This window comes from Gambusia affinis, linkage group LG18 (assembly GCF_019740435.1).
Source record: "Gambusia affinis linkage group LG18, SWU_Gaff_1.0, whole genome shotgun sequence".
NCBI lineage: Eukaryota > Metazoa > Chordata > Actinopteri > Cyprinodontiformes > Poeciliidae > Gambusia > Gambusia affinis.
In genome coordinates, this window is record NC_057885.1 from 1,065,930 (window position 1) to 1,088,129 (window position 22,200).

The following is a 22,200-nucleotide window of genomic DNA, read 5'->3' on the forward strand; positions in this document are numbered from 1 at the left end:
CAATCAAAGTTTATGACAGGTTATGAATATGAATAAGGGGGAGGGAGAACAATTCAAAACTCCTTCTGATGATGAGGTGAGGAGTTAAGTTTTAATTAACATGTATCAATCGGAAACTTTAATATATTGGGTGCCACCCTGGATTTTTAAATTTCTGAACAGGATCTTTTTCCCATATTCATATTCATAACTTGTCATAAACTTTGATTGAAGGATGTACCTAATCTCTCTCTGTAGTTTCAATGTTTTTTCTGCCTAAACGTTGAAGAGGCCGTGACTGGACTCTTCAGTGTTTGTTTAAAATATAATAACAGTGGACAAAGTAGATGTGCAAAGAGACCACATCATGTAAAAACTGTCTGCAGCAGATGAACAGTATCTGAAAGTCTTAAAGAAATTAGATCAAATCTGTTGCAAACCTGAGACATAGATCATCCAAAGTTTAATCATCTCCTGCAGCACTTCCTAAACCTTCAGACACTGCTTTGTTTTTTCTCAACACAATTTCATTTTAAGAAAGTTTTTACTGAATATCTCTTTGGAATTTGTCTTACTGATGTCAACATAATATTTAATACCTGTCACAGTTTCAAAAGTGGCTGCACTCAAGTGCTCTAGAGAAACTCTTGCAGTTTGGCCCATGGACTCTGAAAGCTGAGGCATTTTTTGTTTTCAGATGAGGATAAGAACAGTGATGTATGAAAGATAAAGCCATTTATTTTAGCCAAGAAGCTGCATGGCCAATTGCAGGAGAGGAAGGCAGCTGAGCTAGCTGGAGACGTGCACTGGAGATTTTTGGAGTTGACAGTAATATTTGTCACATTCTTTCACCTGAACTGTGGATCTCTGAAGCTTCTCGAGGATTCCCTCTTGGCTGTTTCTCTTTTTAATCCTCACGTTGCTTTACTTGTCACTTTGTACTTTAACAAGTGTGTAAATGTTCAAGTGATTCAAATATTTTCTGTAAGCCAGTGTACATAATTACTTTGAAATCAAAGAAACATGAACACATTGTACCTTTGTAATAGACTGATGGTAATTGTGCAGAAAGATTGCCGTAATTTCAAACCGGTTCCTTGTTAAGTTATCTGATAGGAGGAAACTCAACTCTGGTTCATGCCATTAGTTTTTAAATATTTTTACGCCTGGGAGATTCCTAGATAGATCAGGTCAGATTCGCAAAATGATCACAGTGTTCAGAAGATGAGATAAACAAAGTCCAAATTAAAACTTTGAAAAAAAACTTCAGAAAACTTGAACAACCATTTCCATGAAAATTGTTTGTTTATATAACTTTGGGTTTATTCTCGTACTTTCTTTTAGAAGCAGATGCCGGATACGCCAGCGAGATTCATCCATTTTGATCTCTCCACTAAAGAGTCATATTCCCTCGATTCCATTGGAAAACACGGCTTTGGTGAGTGTTTGCCTCTTACTGTTTTTGACATAAATGTATCTGAAGCCACTGAAAGGATATTTTCATTTAAATCCTGCTTTGTGTAGCCATGGAGATTGGTCCTCAGCCTCATGGGTGCGTCAAGTCAAACGTTTACACAGCAATGAAAGAAGGCGTGCAGCACGTGCAGGATTGGGTCCGCTGTTTTAACTCAGGTGAGTCCAATGTGAGCATGGCTCAGTTACCTGTATGTAGCACTATTAGTAAGAAAAAGTAAATATTACTAATTACTAGATGTTCACTCGACATACAGAGTAACAAAGCATTCTAGAGAGACCAGAGGCTGCATGAAGCATAAATTTGTGCAGAACCTCCTATCCCTTTGCCTGTTGCTGCACACTGCCAGTCAGCTAGCTGAAGGAAACACTACATTACCGTCACATTAAAGATAGAAAAGCCTGTTATAGTTTGAGTCTGTGAAGAACACAACATCAACAATCTGCAACATTCTCCACTGTGAGCAGATTTAAATTTGGTTCATGTTTATCTTAAATGTTTGCACATATCAATATTAAAAAGAAAACATATTCTTATCGACACCTTTATAGCTGTCATAGCACATAGAGTATTTTTTTTGGCAAAAGCAAGAAATAATTACTATATCATATTATTCCAGTTTTATTTTAATTTTTGTGTTCGCACAGTGAAACTGTGGTATTTTTACTTAAGCCCCTGCCCTTCCTAACATAATTGGCGCCTCCAAATGCACGGCCTGCATTGAAACACCTTGCAAAGCAGTATTTCAAAAGAGCTTATGTTTTATAAACAATATTACTTGCTATTCATTTGGTGTCAAGAGATGAGCAATTTTTCTGCTAAGCTGCCACAAAGTATAAATCAGTTTTTTTACTTTTGTGTTGAATATCTGTTTTATAATATATTTACCATCACTGACAAAAAATAAATAAAAAACACTTTCACCTTTCTGCCAAATTCGCCAAGTAGTGTAAGATAAGAGATATTTCAAAAGAGCAGAAGAAATCGTATGTTTTTTGAACAATAACAATATTTGTTGTTATTCAGTTGCTAAGAGATGAGCGCATTTTCTGGTAACCAAGTGCCATGAAGTATAAATCAGTTTTTTACTTTTGTGTTGAATATCTGTTTTATAATATACTTACCATCAATGACTAACAACAAAACATTTTCACTTTTCTGTCATATTCCCCAACCGCACAATTCTTGGTAAGTAGTTTTCCAAAAGAGCAGAAGAGAAATCTCATGATTTTTGAACAATAGTATTTGTTGTAAGCTGTTGCTAAGAGACGAGCACGTTTTCTGGCAACCAAGTGCCACGAAGTAAACATCTGATTTTTACTTTTGCAAAATTTATTAACTCTAAATTTCCTGTGTCTAGGCAGATACGAAGTATTTCAAAACAGCTTATGTTTTATAAACAATAATAAATTTGTTGCTAAAAGATTAGCGTTTTTTTCTGGTAACGAACTGCCACGAAGAAGAGATCAGCGTTTTTATTTTTGAGTTGAATGTCTGTTTTATATTGTATTTAACACCAATGTTTCAGAAAACATTTTCAGTTTTCTGAAAATGTTCACTAACTGTGCAATTATTGTTAAGTAGTATAAGATAAGTGGTATTTCAAAAGAGAAGAGCAAATCTTGTGTTTTTTGAACAATAACAATATTTGTTGTTATTCAGTTGCCAAGAGATGAGCGCATTTTCTGGTAACCAAGTGCCATGAAGTATAAATCAGTTTTTTACTTTTGTGTTGAATATCTGTTTTATAATATACTTACCATCAATGACTAAAAACAAAACATTTTCACTTTTCTGTCATATTCACCAACTGCACAATTCTTGTTAAGTAGTATTTCAAAAGAGCAGAAGAAATCTTTTGTTTTTTTAAACAATAACAATATTTGTTGTTATTCAGTTGCTAAGAGATGAGTGCGTTTTCTGGTAACCAAGTGCCACAAAGTAAACATCTTTTGTAAAAATAAAAATCAGAAGGCAGTGCATTAACATTAGCACAAACATTGCTAATGTGGCTACTGCCCACATTACCAGTAGCCTTTTTCCTAAAATAAGCTTTTCAGCAATTTGTTTATTTATTAGCCATGTTTAGCACACTGAATGAAGGAAGTGCTGGTTATACCCCACATGCCACTGGCAGCATTTAGTTAATATTCACATTTTGGCTAATTTTAGCTTATACACTAATTCTAACATATTGAATGGAGTAAGTCCATGTTACTCAACATGCTTGTGACTCTCCACTTGCTATTGAGTACATTTAGCTTATTTTAGCACTGATGCTAATTTTTTGCCTGAGATTGCAGGGCACACTTTGGCAGACCCCTAGAAAATTTCTTCAGAAAGTTTTCTTCAAAAATGTTCTAGTTTAATATAAGAATTTAGTGTTTTTGTTAAAAAAAAAAGGCACCTTGTGTTTATTTTAAAAGCTTCCATGTGAAGTTTTGGCTTTTTGTCCTGCTTGTATCTTCAGGTTGTGTGTTTGAGGGAGGACCAGTCGACGTGTTCACCATGGTTAGAAACGTAGATTATCCCAGAGACGGCGAGACACGCCACATTACGGCAGCCATCCATCCACGCCTCCAGGTACAGCCTTCTCTGAGTAATTTGCTGCTGTAATTGGAGAAATGGTATCTGCTATTGTAAATTTAATAAAATCTTGGTAGCTTCACGTATGAACACAATGAGAGTGGAAACCATCAACAGTAAAAACATAAAACTGCTTTCATATGACATGAAGCCTAATGTTGAAGCAGACTTGGTAGTTTGGTGATAAATGAAAGTTCAGCCTCTGCCTGATGAGTGAAAGAATTTCTCATAAAAGCAAAACTGTTAAATAAAAACATGATTAAACCATCATTTTTGAAGATGTAGGCTTTAAATTCAGGTTTAACAACTTTTAGTCTTTCAAAATACATATCCAACTTTAAACTGTCACCATGTTTTGTTTGAAATTAGTCTCAACTCAGGTTAATTTATTTATGAATGACACGGGTTGACATTTTAACACTTCACCGACATGCTCTTGTTCCATCTCCCTCTGGAGCTTCAACAGTTTGAAGTTGTACCTATATCCATTTTCATGTTTGGTTTTATGAACAGCATGACGTCCCTTTAGGTTTTAAAACCTCAAAGTGCTTTCTCTCACAGGACCGAGACTTTTGCCTGCTCCACCCTGGAGAGCCCCTCTTCCAGGCTTTCTCAGGAGAAACGATAAAATACCAGGGCAGCGAGCCGCTCTATGCTTTCTTCATCAACGAATGCGCTTACTACGAGAAAGGCATCGCGCTGTCCCTGGCCAGAAAGAAGCGGGTGACCGTCCCTTCTGTCCGTGTGCAAACGGATGAGGAAGAACGAGCGAGTGAGCAGAGTTTTGCATCAGAGGAAGAGGAGTGAAGACGTTCTTCATATGAGACTCGTGTGAAATGATTTTTAACAACTTTTCTTTTTTTTTTATTGAAATGACAACAAGTACAAGCCTTTCATATACGCACACGTATTTACACACATAGCAACAGTTTCACTTTAGGTTCACAAACATCATGTGTCAACATCAGGGATAGAAGAGCCGTTTGTGTTTGACGTTTGGATGAGTAAAATACAATCCAACTCTGCAGAACGTTCATAAAACCATTCAGAAATGTCATGAAACTTTGGAAAAATGATGCTCATCTGTTACCATCCAGCAAGTGTGTTTATTTCCTCCAAATATATATATATCAATGTAAAATTACATGAATATTCAGGATATGATTAAAGTAATGTAAAATTGCAGAACAAATTCAGCAGTTCTTCCACATACGGCCTTAAAGTACATTCGTAATTTATAAGGGGCGGGCATACTCTCCCTTATTTCTGATGGCTTACTTTCACAACAGTGATATTTAGCAACCAAAGAAACATCAAACACAAAGCAGGAAACAAAACCACAAAAATAGCAGATGGACAAAACAGAAAGTATTGCATAACTAAATGACACAAAGGAAATGTTTCCTCTACAATATCAGATCAAATGTGCATGAAAAGTAACAAAACAACATACTTTGTATATATATATAAAGAATAAATAAATCAAGTTAAATAGCAAAAAAAAAAAGCCATCAATGTGGACATTTTGTCAGGACTAATATGGATGCAGTAATAATCTTTCACTTTGAACTTCTCAGTGACAAAGCCTTCTGAAGATGATTGCACAAATGTTTGTGTGTTTCTCTTGAAACATTCAGTACATAAGGTGTGTCTGTCACACAGGTGTGGCCTCATAACTCTGAGGCAATCACTGAATTGTCACTCTGCACAATAACTTTGAATAAGATTATAGGAGCAATTGTGAAATAGCAGAAATTAAGGGAATGTGCTTCAAAGGTCATGACTTTTTTTTTTTGTTTGTTATTTTCTTTAAGAACATACCAGTAAAACACTATGTACTGATGTACATAAAATCTGTTTTGAATCAGGTTTTAAAGATGTCGGTATACCCAGAAGACTTATTAATCTTGGGTTCCAGATTGGAAAGATTGAACTGTATGGCCTTTACTACATTTTAAAAATTGCCTTAAAAATAAACATTAATTTGCTTATATGTTGCTTCGATAGCTGAACATCAACCACAAGCTTTTTGCAGCCTTCAACGGGTTTCTACCATGATGCTACCAGGATGTTTGATCGCTCCTTTTGAAAGATTCATTGCTGCTTACAGGCATAACTCTCAGATTTCCTGTATGGATGGCCTGCCTAAAGCCCCAACATTCACCTGACTGAAAATGTGCACGCTATGCCTAGAAGTTTGGAATATGGTGGAGGTGATGACTACAAAAAGTGTAAGGTTAAAGGTCAGTCTGCCAGGTGACCTTTTACCAAATATTCCAGGGGACAGTATCCGTTTTAGACTGTAAGTGTACTTTTTTACATGAGTGGATTAGAGGAAAAAAGTCACAATAATTTAAAACCTGAGCTTCCGATTCTTGTTTTTACTTATTTGCTTTGTTGTATAATCATTCCAACCTGGAAAAGAAAAACTGTTAGATGAATCGTTAAACCCCAAAAGGACATTCATGCCGAGGAGTGAACTGTACGTAACCTTCTGACCAAAACTATTCCCTCCAGTTAGAGATTTTTCAAAACTTTAAAATCCTCTTTGATTCACTTCTAGAATGCAGCTTATTCTGTTTGATATGATCAATATTTATACAAAGAAATAAAAAAAAGCTTAAAGCACACTGGCTTAGATTGATGACTGGGTCTTAAGTGACAGCTGTGGTTTTTTTCCTGAAATTGTTAACACCGCTTGGCTCCGAGAAGTGAACAGACAACATTCTGCTCAGCTCCTTATCAGATGAGGATGGTTAGAGGCATGCAGTACGCATGCACTGCTCACTCAACAGCATGCAAAAATCACAAGGAAGGAAGCAGCTGTCTTACAAAATACTCAAGTACCAAAATTACTTGAAAGAGGCTGCATGGAGGTTGAATCTGCTGTATCTCAACCAAATTAATGCGTCAAACTAAAACAGGCAGATGAATTTTCACTTTGTAATTTAAGCCACACAATGTCTTTCCTTTGCCACTGCTAGTGGTTGGGGCTGTCTGTTCTTTCACACTTCAGCAAGATTCTTGCTCAATATGAGGAATTGCTGCAAGGTCAGTGTCTTAAAGCAATCAATTATGATTTCCTAACATTTTGCCAATTAGAGTTATAAACTGAAATCCATTCTAACTAGAATTTCTGCATAGAAGTTAAATCTGCTTATTTTCTAAAGGGCTTTCAGATGATAACTGTTGCAAATTGGCGCAATATAAATAAATTGATTTGAAGATCAAAAGCAACAACTGAAATAATTAGGTCACACGCGCTGCTGACTAACTTCAGAAACATCCTCAACAAGAACAACCTGCCAAAAACATTTGGCATGCATGTCCTGATTTTTGGCACTCTTCCACTATGAGGTATGTGGATGTGTTTTTTTTTGTTTTTTTTTTTATCTCTTGTGGTCACATGGATCATTTAATAACTTCATAGATTCTATGCATATTTAAATCAGGGCTGTTCAAATGTCAACTTTGAAAAAAAAACAAAACAAACCTTTTCACTTCGTGCCTTTGTTTGGGGGGCGTCAGAACCAGAAACCTCCTCCCAGGGCGTAGCTTCTCATGACACTGGTTGGTGCAGTGGAGTATGACATGTTCTTGATCTTAATTAATTTTTCAGCAGATTAAGTAATGCAGTGCCAATGACTAAGAAAGCCAAACCTCAGGATAACAAATCTCCACCTTGCTTTGCTATAGCTGACTGTAACAAACCAGCGAACTACACTTGTGGAGTTTGTGTTATCATTTTCAGAAGACATAAAAAAAAAAGTTGTCACTCTTAAAAGCATTGAGGAAACCTCATTTTTGAGGTTTTACCAAACAAATCAAAATGTTAAAAATCAGCAAATTTTCAGTATTTCCGACCTGGACATTGTGCTACACTCGACATCTCTTTTCACCTCAGCAGCCCTACTGAAAAAAAATAAAATAAATGAAATGAATGCAGCATACCTTAGAGTTTTTACTCTAGACTTTAAAAGACAAGATGGGATAAAAAAACCACATATTCACGCCACCCGGTAGGCAGTCATGCGGTAGTAGTTCTGGCTGTGACTGCGCGCCGCCCACACCAGCAGCGCGGCAGCCATCATGTGCAGCGGCGAGGAGATGAGCGCCAGGTAAAGGGACCAACCGAGGGAGCCGTCCACCTTGTCAGGAAGCATCGACACCCTGTGGAGCAGGTCCATCCCAGCCAGGTAGCAGCACACTGTGGCCAGGGTGCACAGACCTGTAAAATGCAGGATGACACAGGAATCTGTCAAGAGTTTGCTTTGCTAATCTGGTTTCTGAGAAGAATATGCAGCGGTTAACCGAAAGGTGAAAACATAAATGGACGTATGGGGGAAAACAGTTTGCATTCATCTTAACGATCCTGTTTCCTGGGGTCGCCTTCTGTTCTTTGTCAAGACGATGCCACAGTATTTCACCACCTGTGACTGAACTCCAATCAGTCGTCCTCCAATCCATGCTGTTGCATTCTTGGTATGCTTGTATAGAAATGGAAAGTCGGTCACTTCCTAGAGGAAAATCTGAAGAGGCTTTGATAAGAAACTGCAACGTTGCTCACCGAATAAAATGACCAAACCACAAGTTTTTACTGTAGTCAGTCAATGAACTTTCTGTTCAGCATCTCATTACTCTGTTTCATGCTCCTTTACTTTGGGTTAAATGTTTTCCATTTCTTTATCCGTCACTCACTGGCCACCTTATTAGATACAGATTTCTAATTGGTTATTATAAAACTAGTGAATCAGTCAAACAACCCATTGAAGTTCAAACTAAGCGTTAGAATCTGGAATAAATTGGATTGAAGTGTCTTTGCATGTCGGTCCTACTTTGTGAGGGATATTTATGCCCAGTCGGGAGGAAATGGACCAAAACACAGACGATTAGTGGGGAGCATTTTTTGTGGCCTAAAACACCTTGTTGATGTCAAAGGAGTACAGAAAAATTAGCTTAAGATGACAAACAGGCAGCAGAAGCTCAAATAAAACTCTTTTGTACAAATGTATGGAGAAAACCATCTCAGAATGCTAACTTTGAGCCTATGGGCTAGCAGAAGAGCCCACCGGATGCCAGTCCTGACAGCTAAAATTAGGAAAACTAACCAAACAATTCACACAGGCTCACCAAAACTGGACAGTAACAGATCAGAAAAACTTTTCCATGTTGATTTGAGTTCAGGGTGGCAGTGGTGTACTTGTGCGGCATATATTTTAAAACATTTTGAGTCCCAAGCAAAAATGATGTCCAATCTTGTACCAGAAAAGTTAACTATATACTATACCTATACGAGAGCCATAATTCTACATCTTTAGCCAATGACCATGAAAACCCTTAAGAGATCTTCAGAAATCTGTACTAGAAGGCCTGGTTCTATGGAAGTCAATTAAAGCAGGAGTGTTTTAATAAGTTGTTATTTTTACAGTACTGTAAATGCTGGCACATAGTCAATAGAAAACATTGACAAGTAGATCATCCTTTGAAGAGTTTGTGCTGACAACTCATTTAAAGTCGTAAATTACTGACTGCGTTATTTGCTGGCTTGTAATGCAGAGAAACGGGTCTTACCAGCCAAGAGATGAAGAACTCCAATGCCCAATGTGGGAGTGAGACTTCTGCAAAGGCAGGCGCAAAACCCAATCAGGCCCGCCAGCACAACCAGACCGAGAGACGCCAGTGGAAGCAGAAATTGGCACCTCCACAAATCTTTTCATAGGAGACACATCAACACACGTCATTAGTGAACCACACTCTGACGAAGAAGAACATGTTCAATTTCATGCAAATTTTGGTCATATAACGGGGGATGATTCTGTTGTGTGGGTCTTCTGAACGTACAGGTGCGGACCATGTCCTCTCCGCTGTTGTGGTTCCCAGGCTCTTTGTATTTAGGGGTGAACTGCTCCGGCAGAGTGAAGTTTCGACACTCCAGCAACATCTTTGCATCTGAAAGGCACCATAGACTCAGCTGTTTACTTTGAGTACAAGTCAGAAAATGCAGTTCACAAAAACTGGTGCAAAACTGGGCGTAGTGTGTAAAAGTCCAACAATGTTGCAAAGAAAATGCCGTGTATGTACATCAATCTGTCAATTGGCTAATCAGTGGAATAACTGTATTTATGCATCATAAATGAGAAAACACAAATTCGGTTGAGTCATTTGTTCATAGCTCATAAACCAATAGCATGCACCACTTTAGTAAATAAAAAGTTATCTAATAGCATTATGTTCAGACAGACTTTTTCACTTTATTGTGACATTAAGGACCCTGTGGCAAAGTTGGGCTTTCTCCTTTTCTGTGCAACACTGATTACTGATATGAGACACCTGGGAACCTTCTTCTTCTTTTGTTTTTTATTGGTGGATGGAAACCAACTTAAGGTGCATTTACTGCCATCTACCAGACTGGAGTATGGTCATCAATGATCTCAGAGGGAATTTAATAATACACATCTCGACGGTATGCACGAACGTGCAAATTCACATCCATACACATTTAGACACATATATATATATATATATATATATATATATATATATATATATATATATATATATATATATATATATATATATATATATATATATATATATATATATTTCTAATAGAATTTGATTTATTTCATAAAAGATTTATCATAGAAAATCCTATTTTCTCTCTATTTAGTATCGACTTTAAATGCTGACGTTCCTCTGAATATTGCATTCTAATGAGACATGTTCCACTGTTTCCATCTGAGTACAATAATTACAAGTCCCTGTTTTATGTTTCCCTATTCTGAAAAGAGAACTATTCAAATCAAAAATCAAATGAAATTTTATTTGTATAGCACATTTCAGCAGCAAGGCATTTCAAAGTGCTCCACATCACACATGTGATTCACACAAAAACACAATGCAACATAGAATCAAGAAAAAACAGAACATCAAGTCAGGTTCCGTCAATAAATTTGCAATTGATTACGTTTCAAATACAACTCTAAACAAGTGGGTTTTTAGTTGAGATTTAAAGGAAGTCAGTGTTTCAGCTGTTTTACAGTTTTCTGAAAGTTTGTTCCAGATTTGTGGTGCATAGATGCTAAATGCCACTTCTCCTCGTTTGGTTCTGGTTCTGGGTGTGCAGAACAGACCAGAACCAGAAGACCTGAGAGGTCTGGAAGGTTGATACAACAACAGCAGATCTTTAATATATTGTGGTGCTAAACCATTCAGTGATTTATAAACTAACAACAGTATTTTAAAGTCTATTCTTTGAGCTACCGGGAGCCAGTGGACTTTAAGACTGATCTTATGTGCTCTATCTTCCTGGCAGCAGCATTCTGGATCAGCTGCAGCTGTTTGATTGCTGCAGCTGATCCTGGACATACTATTAAGTCAAGTAGAACCAATTCTCACCTGGTGAGACTGTTGGTTTTTGTTAAACCTTGAGTGCCAACTCTGCTCTCCTCCACAGGTATGTTGCTGCCTTTCGCTTTGCAAATTAACTTAATTGCACATCACTACACTTTACCATGCACCATAGATTTCATTAATGGCAAATTTTGGTTTTTAACTGTAGTTTGGTTTGACTATTTTGATTCCAAAACTCTTATACATGCCGATATAGCGACCTTTGAGTCTGGTCTCGTATTTTGGAACTATTTGGTGCGTATTGCTTTTCTAGTAGAGCTCATATTGTTTTGTCATGGTTATGAGTGTTTGGGTGAAAGTGAGCACATGGGCTGCTGTACTGGTACCAGTGCTGCGTGCCGACGGGCACCGACAGATACACGGATGACCAGTGGCGTCGCGTTTGTATAATAAAAAAAAAACAACAAAAAAACAAAAAACGAATAAAAATAGCACCTCGTTAAATGTGCTTAGGAAAAAACAACAACAAACGAACCGATACTGAAACAAAATGAATGTGGCCTAACCCTACCTATCCTTCATCAAGCTGCAGTGACTCATGTTTTTGGCACATGCAATTCAGTTCATTAGAATAGATGATTCCAGGTCCAACCACTATGAGTCACATCTGCGGCGACAGCTGCAGTGGAAGGTGTGCAGCTAGTATGACTGCAGGTGTGTCTCAGGGCGCTGGGGCAACCAGGTGGGGGCAGAGGGGGGGTCACAGCCACATACCTGGGTCCCTATTCCAGTGAGCAGAGGGTGGGACGAGCACGCACCGCCACCACAGCCCCACGGTCCCGTTGAGGCGGAACAGCGTGTCGCTGTAGGTCTTCTCGTCGAACTCCCCGGTCATGAACTCGTCGTAGAGGGAGCGCAGCTCGGACACGTTGGCCTCGCCGCGCACGGTGGGGCTGCTGTACTGGTACCAGTGCTGCGTGCCGACGGCCACCGACAGATACACGGTGGCCAGGATGCTCAGCACGCAGGCGATGACCAGAGCAGTGGCGTAGCGGTTGTCGACCATTGTTCACCCAGACGGACTTAAAGGGGATTAAGTCGGCGGGGGTTGGTCTCGGCTCAGGCGGTACACGGACGCGTTTCGGTCCTCCAGCTGCATCCAGTCACTCCAACATGGCTGATTATGGTGGAGGAGAAAGTCGCACAAAAATAAAACAAACTGTAAAAGCGAACTATGTTAATGATGGCACCTTGTCTCTTGTGCTGGACAAAGCCTTGCGGACCGGCTTGGATACGCCATCTGTTCCGCTGTCCCACTTCCACGGATGGTGGGTGGCCTGCTGCAGCTACAGTCCGCAGCAACAACAGCCCCTCCTCAACGGAAACAATAAATCAGTCCTCAGGATTAAAATGTGTTACATCCCCAAAAAATAGAATAATCAAGGCAGATTTCACGAAGAGTTTATTTTTAGGATGCTCTGTACACCAAGGATGCTGGGTACCTAATCCCTGTGTCTTCCTCTTCCGGTTTACCTTTTATGGTATAGGCAGTGGCAATACCAAAATAAAGTACTGCGAATTAGCTTTTGCTATTGCACTGTGACATAAACATTGGACTGCTGTTTTCTTTCAGTTTGTCTATGTCGCTGTATGTCTGTCAGTACCAAATAAACTAATTAAAAATAAAATACGCACAGTTTTTATCAGATCGCCACAAACTGAGAAATTCCTACTTCCCACAGAATCCCGTTATTACTTTCATTTTTAATTGTTTTAATTTTCAATGAACTGAGCAGCTTTAATTTTAGTTTTTCTTTTTTTTTTTTTTTAAGCCGGATCAGTAATTTGTGAACTTTATTGTTTGTTCAGAAGCTGTTATGTGACAAGAAGTATTCCACAGCAATTAGAGTTGACTGATTTAATAGTTAAATGAGCGAGGAAACAGTTCTCTGGATGAAAAAACTCCCAAACCTGAACCCCTCATATTAACTGTGATATTAAAATTGCTTGGCTTCACTGGTAGCATTCCCTAAGATTTTCCACAGTGAGATCATTCTTTGTTGTATCTGCTCTCTTGTATTTATTTATTTATTTATTGTCTGAAACACCAGCTTTTGTACTCAGATGGATTTTTCTCTCTACCATATTTGTTGCTAATGATTAGTCTTTCCCATCTCAATATCTGACCCGCAGAAAGTCCCTTTTGTGCATTAGGTCGTTATGGAAAGTAAGTCCTGGCATTTTTTTGTGCTATCAAGGCAATGTCTGGTAAAAAGGATTTAATGGTGATAGAGGAACAATATCTAACAGAGACTCTTCACCTAAACAAACCAAAAGCCTTTCCCAGACTTACAAATGTGCCCAAACCCGATCCACTTTTGAGAAAGGTGAAACTCGTACAATAGGTTGATCACCTGTATGTCTAGTTTCCACTAAGATTCATTTTAGCTACAAAAGCCAAAATGAGAGAACACACCATAGTTTTTAATCACTTTTATTTTCAAATTTTAAAGACTTAAAATGAAACACAGCAACGCTATTTTAAGCACTCTTTGAACACAACTTCATTTATATTATAAGCTTAATAGGAGTTAATCAAGGCTTAGAAGCATCTCAAGAAATAAGTTACATTTTTGGTCACAAGAGATTCCTTTTTTTTTCATTTTTACTCAGAAAAGACCATAACATTACATAAACAGTTAATGTTTGACAAGGACATAAATGTCTTAAAGCATGCATTCCCCTCAGCAGAAAATAAAATAATTACTACAATTATTACAACACAATAGTTCTATTTTTATAGACATTAAGCTTTAGTACAAGAAATAATATGTTAAAACATGCACTTGTGCATTTGGTTTAAACCATAGAGACTTGAGGCTGATCTTCAGGCTTTCCACACCTCAAGCTGTAAATAGAGAGAGAAAAGAAATTAGTTCCAGATAAATAACTTGTTTTTTTTTTTTAGACTTATCTTTGTATGTGGCATGCTAGCTATTTGATTGCCTGTATGAATAATTTTTATCTTGTGAGGAAGACAGAATATTCACAGTTGTTACATTTAAATGGAGAAATAAAAAAAATAAATAAAAATCCAATAGTTGACCCAAAATAAATACAACACTCATTTAGATGTTTGGCAACTGCACCACATTCTTCATCTATGTGCACTTTTTTGTATCTTTGCCTCCAAGGGACAGAGATATCAGAAAGTGATATTACTCTACAACCCCAGATTTTTACTTTTGGCAAGAAAGCTGATCGATTTCATTTCGATGCTGAAGTCGACGACAGACGAAGCCGCCTCCATCAAAACATCCCGTATCTCATTGTCGTCAGGAACAGACGTGCCGCTAAACTTAAGGGTCACGGTGTGGATAAGCGAGCTCTTTCTGGAAGCATAATCAAAAAAGAAGCAAGATATTCAGTAAGTTTAAATTTAAATTGACCTACAACGTGGAAGTAAAATTACCTAATTGTAGAAACCTCCATGGAGAGGAAGGCAGAAGAAAACCTTTTCTGGAAGAATGGTTCAAGCTACAGAAACAGAAAAGGAGTCAGAGTGAAACACCAGAAGAGACGGATTCAACTGTGAACACATTTTGAACGGACAGCATTCACCTGTCTCTTTATCAGGGAAGAGATATTATTGAAGGTTACAGATGAGTTCAGCAAGTCCCTTGTCAAAGGGTCTTCAACGGATGTGAAAGATACAACTCTTGTTAAGTCTTGCTGTTTGAGCAGAGAAGATCTTGATGTTGGTCCACATGAATGAGACACCAGTTTACATTTGCAAACCCTGGATGATTGACCACATGTAGCCCTGGACCCTGTCAAAACAAGAATAGGAGAAAATGTGGAAAAAACAAAGCACATTTTAAACAAACATTAAAATTAGATTTCAGCTAATTAAATTAAGAAATCTTACGAATAACTGACTACAAATCTACACTGTTAGAACTCTAGTAATTAGTCAATACCGGAAAAAGCAAAAGGAATCAAATAAGTATGTCAGGACTTTAACAGGAAATCCATGACTTTTTCCACACCTTATTTTAAAATTAATTAGGGCATGAAACATTTTTTCTTGTAGAAAGAGAAATTTAGATTCAACTAACTTAGATTAGAATATGATTTTTTTGGGGGGTTTTTTCAAGAAGAAAAAAAAAACAAGCTAGAACTGCAAGCAGTTAACAGATTCCAAGCCCTCTTAGAAAGTCTAGACAGATTTTAATATGGCTTTTAAACAGAAAACTTAGTACATGACCAAATCATAAAAAAGTAATATAAAATCCCCCAAAATTATCTTAGATAATCATGTCTACAAGAAAAACTATTTGACAGTTTTGCAAAAGATTCTGAAATTCAATCAAAATGTAACATGTAAACAGGTTGTTACAGCGTTTTATTCTTCACACTTCACTCTAACAATCTTTCATTGTTAGATTGCACAGCAAATGCATAGCAATACATTTCTATATTATATATTTTCATAGAATATCTGTAATCCTTTTTAAAAATTCCTTCATTGTGGCATAAGAATGAAGAACATCTTACTGGTAGCTGCTGTAATGTTGACTCCACTGCTCCTGATATTGTCAAACACAGAGAAGAGAATAAATGTGTAATTGGTTCCAGGAGTGAGAGATGACACTATATGGTTTATTGGTCCATCTCCATCTGGTGCGCTGATGGATGTATCTCTGCCACTAAACTGGAGAACAAAACTGATATTGTTGTTTATTTTATTCCACTGCAGAGTGATGCTGGTCTCATTTTGATTGGATGCTCTGAAGCCATCTGGATTTGTAGGAGCTAAAAACACAACATGAAGAGATGTATTTTAATCATGTTTCTAAATTCTCTTCTCCATGGAAAATAATTCTTTCCCTTTATTCCCCATCCACCATCATCTCCATTAGCAGGAACAACTACATGGTTAGTGCAAGACATTTAAAACCACATATTGTGAGCAACATTTATTTTGTAACAAATATTGCTGGCGGGCAAACTATTTGATTGACAGCATATAAAATTCATTGATTAACCTGTGATTTACTGCATGACCAAAGACTGGGACAGTGCAAACACAACATGACAAAATTTCAATTGTTACGTGTATATCACTTGTGTCGAATACAAAACTGGACAGATATGCATTAATACTCTGTGGGGATTACATGAAACATCTTACCAGTGGCAGCTGTAAGCTGTACTCCTCTACTTCTTATGTTGTCAAACACAGAGAAGAGAGTGAAAGTGTATTTGGTTCCAGCAGTGAGAGATGACACTGTGTGGTTTATTGGTCCATCTCCAACTGGTGCTCTGATGAATATCTCTCTGCCATTAAACTGGAGAACAAAACTGATATTGTTGTTTATTTTATTCCACTGCAGAGTGATGCTGGTCTCATCTTGACTGGATGCTCTGAAGTCATCTCGATATTCAAGCTCTAAAAACACAATGAGGTTAGAAGAAAATTATAAACGTCTGACTTTGTACATAGGTCACTTTGTATGACCAAAATATTTTTAGCTATTTAATTCCAGATTGAACAAAACTGTTTTGTTTTTATCTTTCTTGCAGTCAGAGGTGAATACACTTCCTTTAAGGTGACCTATTGTACTTCTTTGAACAGGTTAGGACACGTCTATGGCTATATACAACATGTTCATTAAATTTTTCTGCACAAAATTATTCTTAGATGATGAGATTTCAGTTTGGTCAGTTCTGCTCCTTTCAGAATGAATTGTTTTAGGGCCTCTTGAAATTTTAAATACAAACAGGCTGAAATTAGTGTTTAAATTGTCAAATTGACCTGTTGTTTCCCCTGGAGACTTTATATAAATGTTTCCTTCTACAAAAATATGCTCCCAAGTGGTTTATGATGTTCTATTAGACAATATTATAAAACTGTACTTATTCAAGACCTGCTTAAAATTCTACTTATAAAAATAAATGTATTATTATCCCAGTAGAGTAACTGAGCCACACAGTGAGTTTTGTTTTATAGCACAATAGAGTAGCTACTGAGTTTTCAAAAATATAATTTTTTTTTCCTTCTGTTAGGTTGTTTTTATGTAAATAGAAATTAAATGATTTCAAAAGAATGTTGCATTTATCCAGAAGTAGAAGTAAATTTTACCTGAACAGATGACACCAGCATCCTCACTGTGTCCACAGTTGTGTATCCCAAATCCTCTGTGCTGACACTGTGTAAGTGAAGCTTCATTTCCAGAACATGACACATCATCAAGCCAGATCTGTCCTGTTCCTTGACCAAAGAAGGCTTGACTTTTAGCATTCACTGCTGTTCCACAGCCCAACTGTCTACAGACCACATTGGCATCATTTATATCCCAAAGATCATCACAGACCGTTCCCCAGGTACTGTTGTGATAGACTTCAACTCTTCCTGAACATCGAGAAGATCCAGCACCAGCTAACCTGATCTGACCTTGAAGAAGAAGAAGAAACATATATTGATATTTATCTTTGATTTAAAGACTTTTGCATCTTCTAAAACACAAAACATTTCAGTCATCTTCTGCAAGTGTATGTTCACAGATTCCACTCATATTTTATCCTTGTAAATCAGACTGCATTAGTTTCCTGGTCATATGAACAAATGGACTTTAAATCATAAATTGTGTTACTGTGCTGGACTAGTGAGAAACTTTAATTCCTATGAAAGTTTTATGCCAAGAAGGACATGGATAGAGAAGTGAGTTGATCACAATTTCCTATTATGTTCTGGAGTCAACCTTCATGTAAAGTCCATATCTTTCATTGTTAACATCAACATTAGAAAGGTTTCTTTTTTTTAGGGCCTGCCCATTGGTTAGATTGGAAAAATATGCATTGCATGGCAGGCACCTATTGTTCTACACTCAATAGAGTGTCTCTTTATTTATTTGGGCCTGCCCATAGCAATGCATAGAAAGAGCAATGACTGACTTGTAGTCCTAAGCTGATTCTTAGGACTACAAATACGCCATTGCTGTAGTTCTAACTATGGTGGAAGACTCAGTGCCTACAGAGGAGGACTGACCTAGCATTTAGAACTACTTGCTGTTATGGGCTTTATATAACTAATTTTACCCAAACACTGTTACTCACAACATTTGTGTAGCCCTTTAAAATAAAGCTTACAGAAAATTTCTAAATAAAAGCCTGAATATTATTCTCAGGCCTTTGCTCTCTTTTTCTCTCAGGTTAGTACAGCGAGAGCTACAGATATGAATTGCAGTACTATCGGAGAGGAGAAAAAGCCCTCTCATATGCTTTAAATGCTTTTTGGATCGGGCTTACGGTTCCTGAAAGGCAAGGATATGTTTGGTCTGCTTTGTTCAGAAAAGCTAAATGCTTCAGACAGTTAGGATTCTGTCTCTCCCTGTGTGTTTCACTCACATGACAGTTGAACTACTCTTAAGAACTACAAAGACTGAATGTCAGAACTACAACATGGCGGAACTGTCAGTTACTACAGAGGAGGACTGAGCTGGTCTTAAGAACTACTTGTGTTTTGAGAATTATATAAATGATTTAACCCAATCACTGCTACACATGGGATTAGTTTGGCCCTTTGAAATGATGCTTATTGAAAATTTCAAAATAAAAGCCTTGACAATTTTTACTTCAAGTAATTGCTCTTTTTGGCTTTATGTGACTGGTTTCTCCAGAGCATTGTTACACATTGGATTAGTGTGGGCATTTAATAGGACGCTTACTGAAAATTTCAATATAAAGGCCTCAATATCCCCCACAGGTTAGTACACTGCTGCAGGGGGTCCAATAATATTAGGCTGCAATATATTTTCACTCAGGTTAGTTCGCTGCCTTGTTCATTAGCATTAGCCTTTTCCCTAAAAGAAGATTGTAGCTATATTTCTAACTTATTAGCTGTGGTTACGACACTGAATATAGGACGTTTGTTGCAGACAACATGCTAGTGATATCTCACATGCTATGCACAGCAATCATGCTAACATTAGCTTTTTGGCTTTTCTTAGCTGATACATATAAAGAATGTTAAAAGTCCATGTTAGTCAACATTCTTGTGATTCTCCACATGCTACTTTGTAAGTTTTAAGCTAAGCTTAGCATTAATGCTAATGTTTACTACCAGAATGCTGGGTCCAAACCCACAGGCACATTTAGGCAGACCCCGGTAAAATTTCTTCAGGAATTTTTTAGTTTAATCTACTCTGCTCCTGAAGGTATACCTCAAAGGTGTGCTTATTGTGGAAAACGTTTTGCTTTACAGTATCAAAGATGTTTCTATAATTTTGACAGAAGGTGTGCAGCACAGGGTCTCTCGCTATGCAGATGATCTCCTGCTTTATGTCTCCATCCCAACCGATTCACCTCCTTCTGCTCTAGTGTTTCTTAATAATTTCTGCAGTGTTTTATGCTGTCAGTTGAACATCAATAAAAGTGAGCCTTAAACCCAACTAACCTCACTTTTAAAAGTATCAACAATTTTACACATCTGGAAGTGATGGTTATTGGAAACTAAAAGAATCTATCTTCAGATAACTAAACTGCAGGAGGAGGAGGGTGTCACTTTGTATTAAGTTTTTTTGTAATTGATCTTAAGCAATATTCTCATCATCATCATAAAAAATAGTGGCAAATCTTTCAAATTTACAGAGAATATCAATCTGTGGGTAATTCGTCTACATAAGATGGCAGTCTGGAAATTGAGTTACTGAAACAAAATGTTGTAACATATTAAATAGTTTCCACTTTTCAAAACAAATCCATTTTTTTTCTTTGTGTTCATTGAAGTTTAGATGTAGATTTAAAAAAAAACTCATTTGAGCAAAACAGATCTTTTTTTTCTCATGTAAAAATTAATTTTACCTGAACAGACGACACCAGCATCCTCACTGTGTCCACAGTTGTGTATCCCAAATCCTCTGTGCTGACACTGTGTAAGTGAAGCTTCATTTCCAGAACATGACACATAATCAAGCCAGATCTGTCCTGTTCCTTGACCAAAGAAGGCTCCAATTGTAGCATTCACTGCTGTTCCACAGCCCAACTCTCTACAGACCACATTGGCATCGTTTAAGTCCCAAAGATCATCACAGACCGTTCCCCAGATACTGTTGTGGTAGACTTCAACTCTTCCTGAACATCGAGAAGATCCATCACCAGCTAACCTGATCTGACCTTGAAGAGGAAACATATATTAATATTTAACTTTGATTTAAAGACTTTTGCATCTTCTAAAACACAAAACATTCCAGTCACCTGGAAGTGTATGTTCACAGATTCCACTCATATTTTATCCTTGTTAATCAGTCTGTGTTAGTTTCCTGGTCATATGAACAAATAGAGTTTAAATCATAAATTGTGTTACTGTTATGTTCTGGAGTGAACCTTCCTGTAAAGTCCATAACTTTCATTGTTAATATCAATATTAGAAAGCTTTTTATTTTCTCTTGTCTGGTCCTGAAGGTATACCCCAAATTTGTGCTTATTGTGGAAAAAGCTTTACTTTACCGTAGCAAAGATATATCTATAATTTTGACAGAAGGTGTGCAGCACAGGGTCTCTCTCTATGCAGATGATCTCCTGCTTTTTCTCTCCATCCCAACCGATTCACCTTCTTCTGCTCTAGTGTTTCTTAATAATTTCTGCAGTGATTCAGGCTTTCAGTTGAACATCAATAAGAGCGAGTCCAAGATCTAACTAACCTCATTTTTAAAAGTATCAACAATTTTACACATCTGGAAGTGATAATTATTGGAAAATAAAATAATCTATCTTCAGATAACTAAACTACAGGAGGAGAAAGGTGTGGCTTTGCTAAACTTTCATGTCTATGATTTGATATTTAACTTGAGAAATCTTGTACGTTGGTCCTGTTATTATGACCAGTACAATTATTCTGACTGCATTATAATGGAGCTCTGCATACTCAATAGGTTTTTACTCGTAGCCTTCTTTGCTCTGCTTGGCCATTATACTCTATTGGATCACTCACAAACTGTTTATATAAATATTCACTAAAAATATGAGTTCAGTTCAGGAAACGGTTTGGCATATTCAGTTTTTGTATTTTTCCTATCATATTCAGGGTTTTGCTAAGGGTTTACAAGTGGTAAAATACATTTTAGGGATCTGGTTATTGATTATATCAATTGTACAATTTGTCGAGAACAAACTGAGGATCAGTTAACCATTTTATTATGGTTTATCAGTCTTATTTCTCCAAGTGTTAGCTGTCTTCCATGTACCGTACTGTTGGTCGAATATTCATTAGATGCAACCATGTGGAGGCCTCTTTCTACCATGTGTTGTTCTCATGTCCTCTTTTGAGCAACTGTTGAAAGGAAATATTTGGCACAGTTTGAGTAATCGGTAAATCAAGTCCTTGTATCAGGACACGTCACAAACTGCCTCCTGTACAGTTGGGTACAAGAGTGTCAGAGGTGCCAGGTTGCTAAAAATGTAACTTTGGACACTTTGATGAGTCATCTATTGGCGTCACGACCATTTGAGATTGTTGCCATGGATTTGACCACTTTGGACAATGAGTAGTGAAAACGTCTTACAATTACTGTTGTATTTAGTGAAGACACAGTTTCTGTATCAACCTGGGACTAAAAGCATCCACTATTGCCCAGGTGTTGCTGACTGAGTGGTTCTTCAGGTTTGGTATTTCAAGACACATTATTTTGTATCTTACTGGTAGCTGCTGTAATGTTGACTCCACTGCTCCTGATATTGTCAAACACAGAGAAGAGAGTGAATGTGTATTTGGTTCCAGCAGTGAGAGATGACACTTTGTGGTTTAT

General features: G+C 37.3%; 3 protein-coding genes and 2 long non-coding RNA genes across 14 annotated transcripts in view; 3 read left to right on the top strand and 2 right to left on the bottom strand.

Moving 5' to 3' along the window:
- LOC122819986 (oxysterol-binding protein 1-like) overlaps positions 1 to 22,200 on the top strand; it is a 173,317-nt gene that overhangs the window by 100,423 nt on the left and 50,694 nt on the right. The window lies entirely within an intron of this gene.
- On the top strand, positions 1,313 to 5,101 carry LOC122819991 (N-acyl-aromatic-L-amino acid amidohydrolase (carboxylate-forming) B-like). The gene is made up of 4 exons (XM_044097103.1): positions 1,313 to 1,417; positions 1,504 to 1,611; positions 3,924 to 4,036; positions 4,601 to 5,101. Exons 1-4 carry the CDS (start codon positions 1,330 to 1,332, stop codon positions 4,844 to 4,846), a joined length of 555 nt encoding a protein of 184 aa, XP_043953038.1. The 5' UTR covers positions 1,313 to 1,329; the 3' UTR covers positions 4,847 to 5,101.
- On the bottom strand, positions 5,388 to 13,045 carry cldnd1a (claudin domain containing 1a). Its single transcript, XM_044097102.1, has 4 exons — positions 12,167 to 13,045; positions 9,881 to 9,988; positions 9,611 to 9,748; positions 5,388 to 8,267 (listed from the first exon to the last, which is right to left on the bottom strand). The coding sequence occupies exons 1-4, from the start codon at positions 12,456 to 12,458 to the stop codon at positions 8,047 to 8,049; spliced, it is 759 nt and encodes a 252-aa protein (XP_043953037.1). The 5' UTR covers positions 12,459 to 13,045; the 3' UTR covers positions 5,388 to 8,046.
- Positions 11,355 to 22,200, top strand: part of LOC122819994 — a 45,073-nt gene continuing 34,227 nt past the window's right edge. For 3 of the 9 annotated variants that reach the window (XR_006368706.1, XR_006368705.1, XR_006368704.1), the window contains exons 1-4: positions 11,358 to 11,495; positions 16,152 to 16,230; positions 16,789 to 16,860; positions 16,979 to 17,030. This is a non-coding gene — a long non-coding RNA (uncharacterized LOC122819994). Of the gene's footprint in view, positions 11,496 to 16,151; positions 16,231 to 16,788; positions 16,861 to 16,978; positions 17,031 to 22,200 lie in introns of all 9 variants that reach the window. The other 6 variants (XR_006368699.1, XR_006368703.1, XR_006368702.1 and 3 more) reach the window with 4 other exon arrangements.
- Positions 13,934 to 14,982, bottom strand: LOC122819995. The gene is made up of 3 exons (XR_006368707.1): positions 14,865 to 14,982; positions 14,636 to 14,784; positions 13,934 to 14,300 (listed from the first exon to the last, which is right to left on the bottom strand). It is a non-coding gene; the product is annotated as an uncharacterized LOC122819995 (long non-coding RNA).

Excerpts from the sequence above, each read along its gene's own strand:
- LOC122819991 (XM_044097103.1), top strand. The coding sequence starts at position 1,330 with ATGCCGGATACGCCAGCGAGATTCATCCATTTTGATCTCTCCACTAAA. Across the intron at positions 1,612-3,923 it reads GGTCCGCTGTTTTAACTCAG|GTTGTGTGTTTGAGGGAGGA; the intron begins GTGAGTCCAATG and ends TTGTATCTTCAG. Across the intron at positions 4,037-4,600 it reads CCATCCATCCACGCCTCCAG|GACCGAGACTTTTGCCTGCT; the intron begins GTACAGCCTTCT and ends TTTCTCTCACAG.
- cldnd1a (XM_044097102.1), bottom strand. The coding sequence starts at position 12,458 with ATGGTCGACAACCGCTACGCCACTGCTCTGGTCATCGCCTGCGTGCTG. Across the intron at positions 9,989-12,166 it reads TCACTGGAATAGGGACCCAG|ATGCAAAGATGTTGCTGGAG; the intron begins GTATGTGGCTGT and ends GGTGCCTTTCAG. Across the intron at positions 8,268-9,610 it reads AGTTCTTCATCTCTTGGCTG|GTCTGTGCACCCTGGCCACA; the intron begins GTAAGACCCGTT and ends TGCATTTTACAG.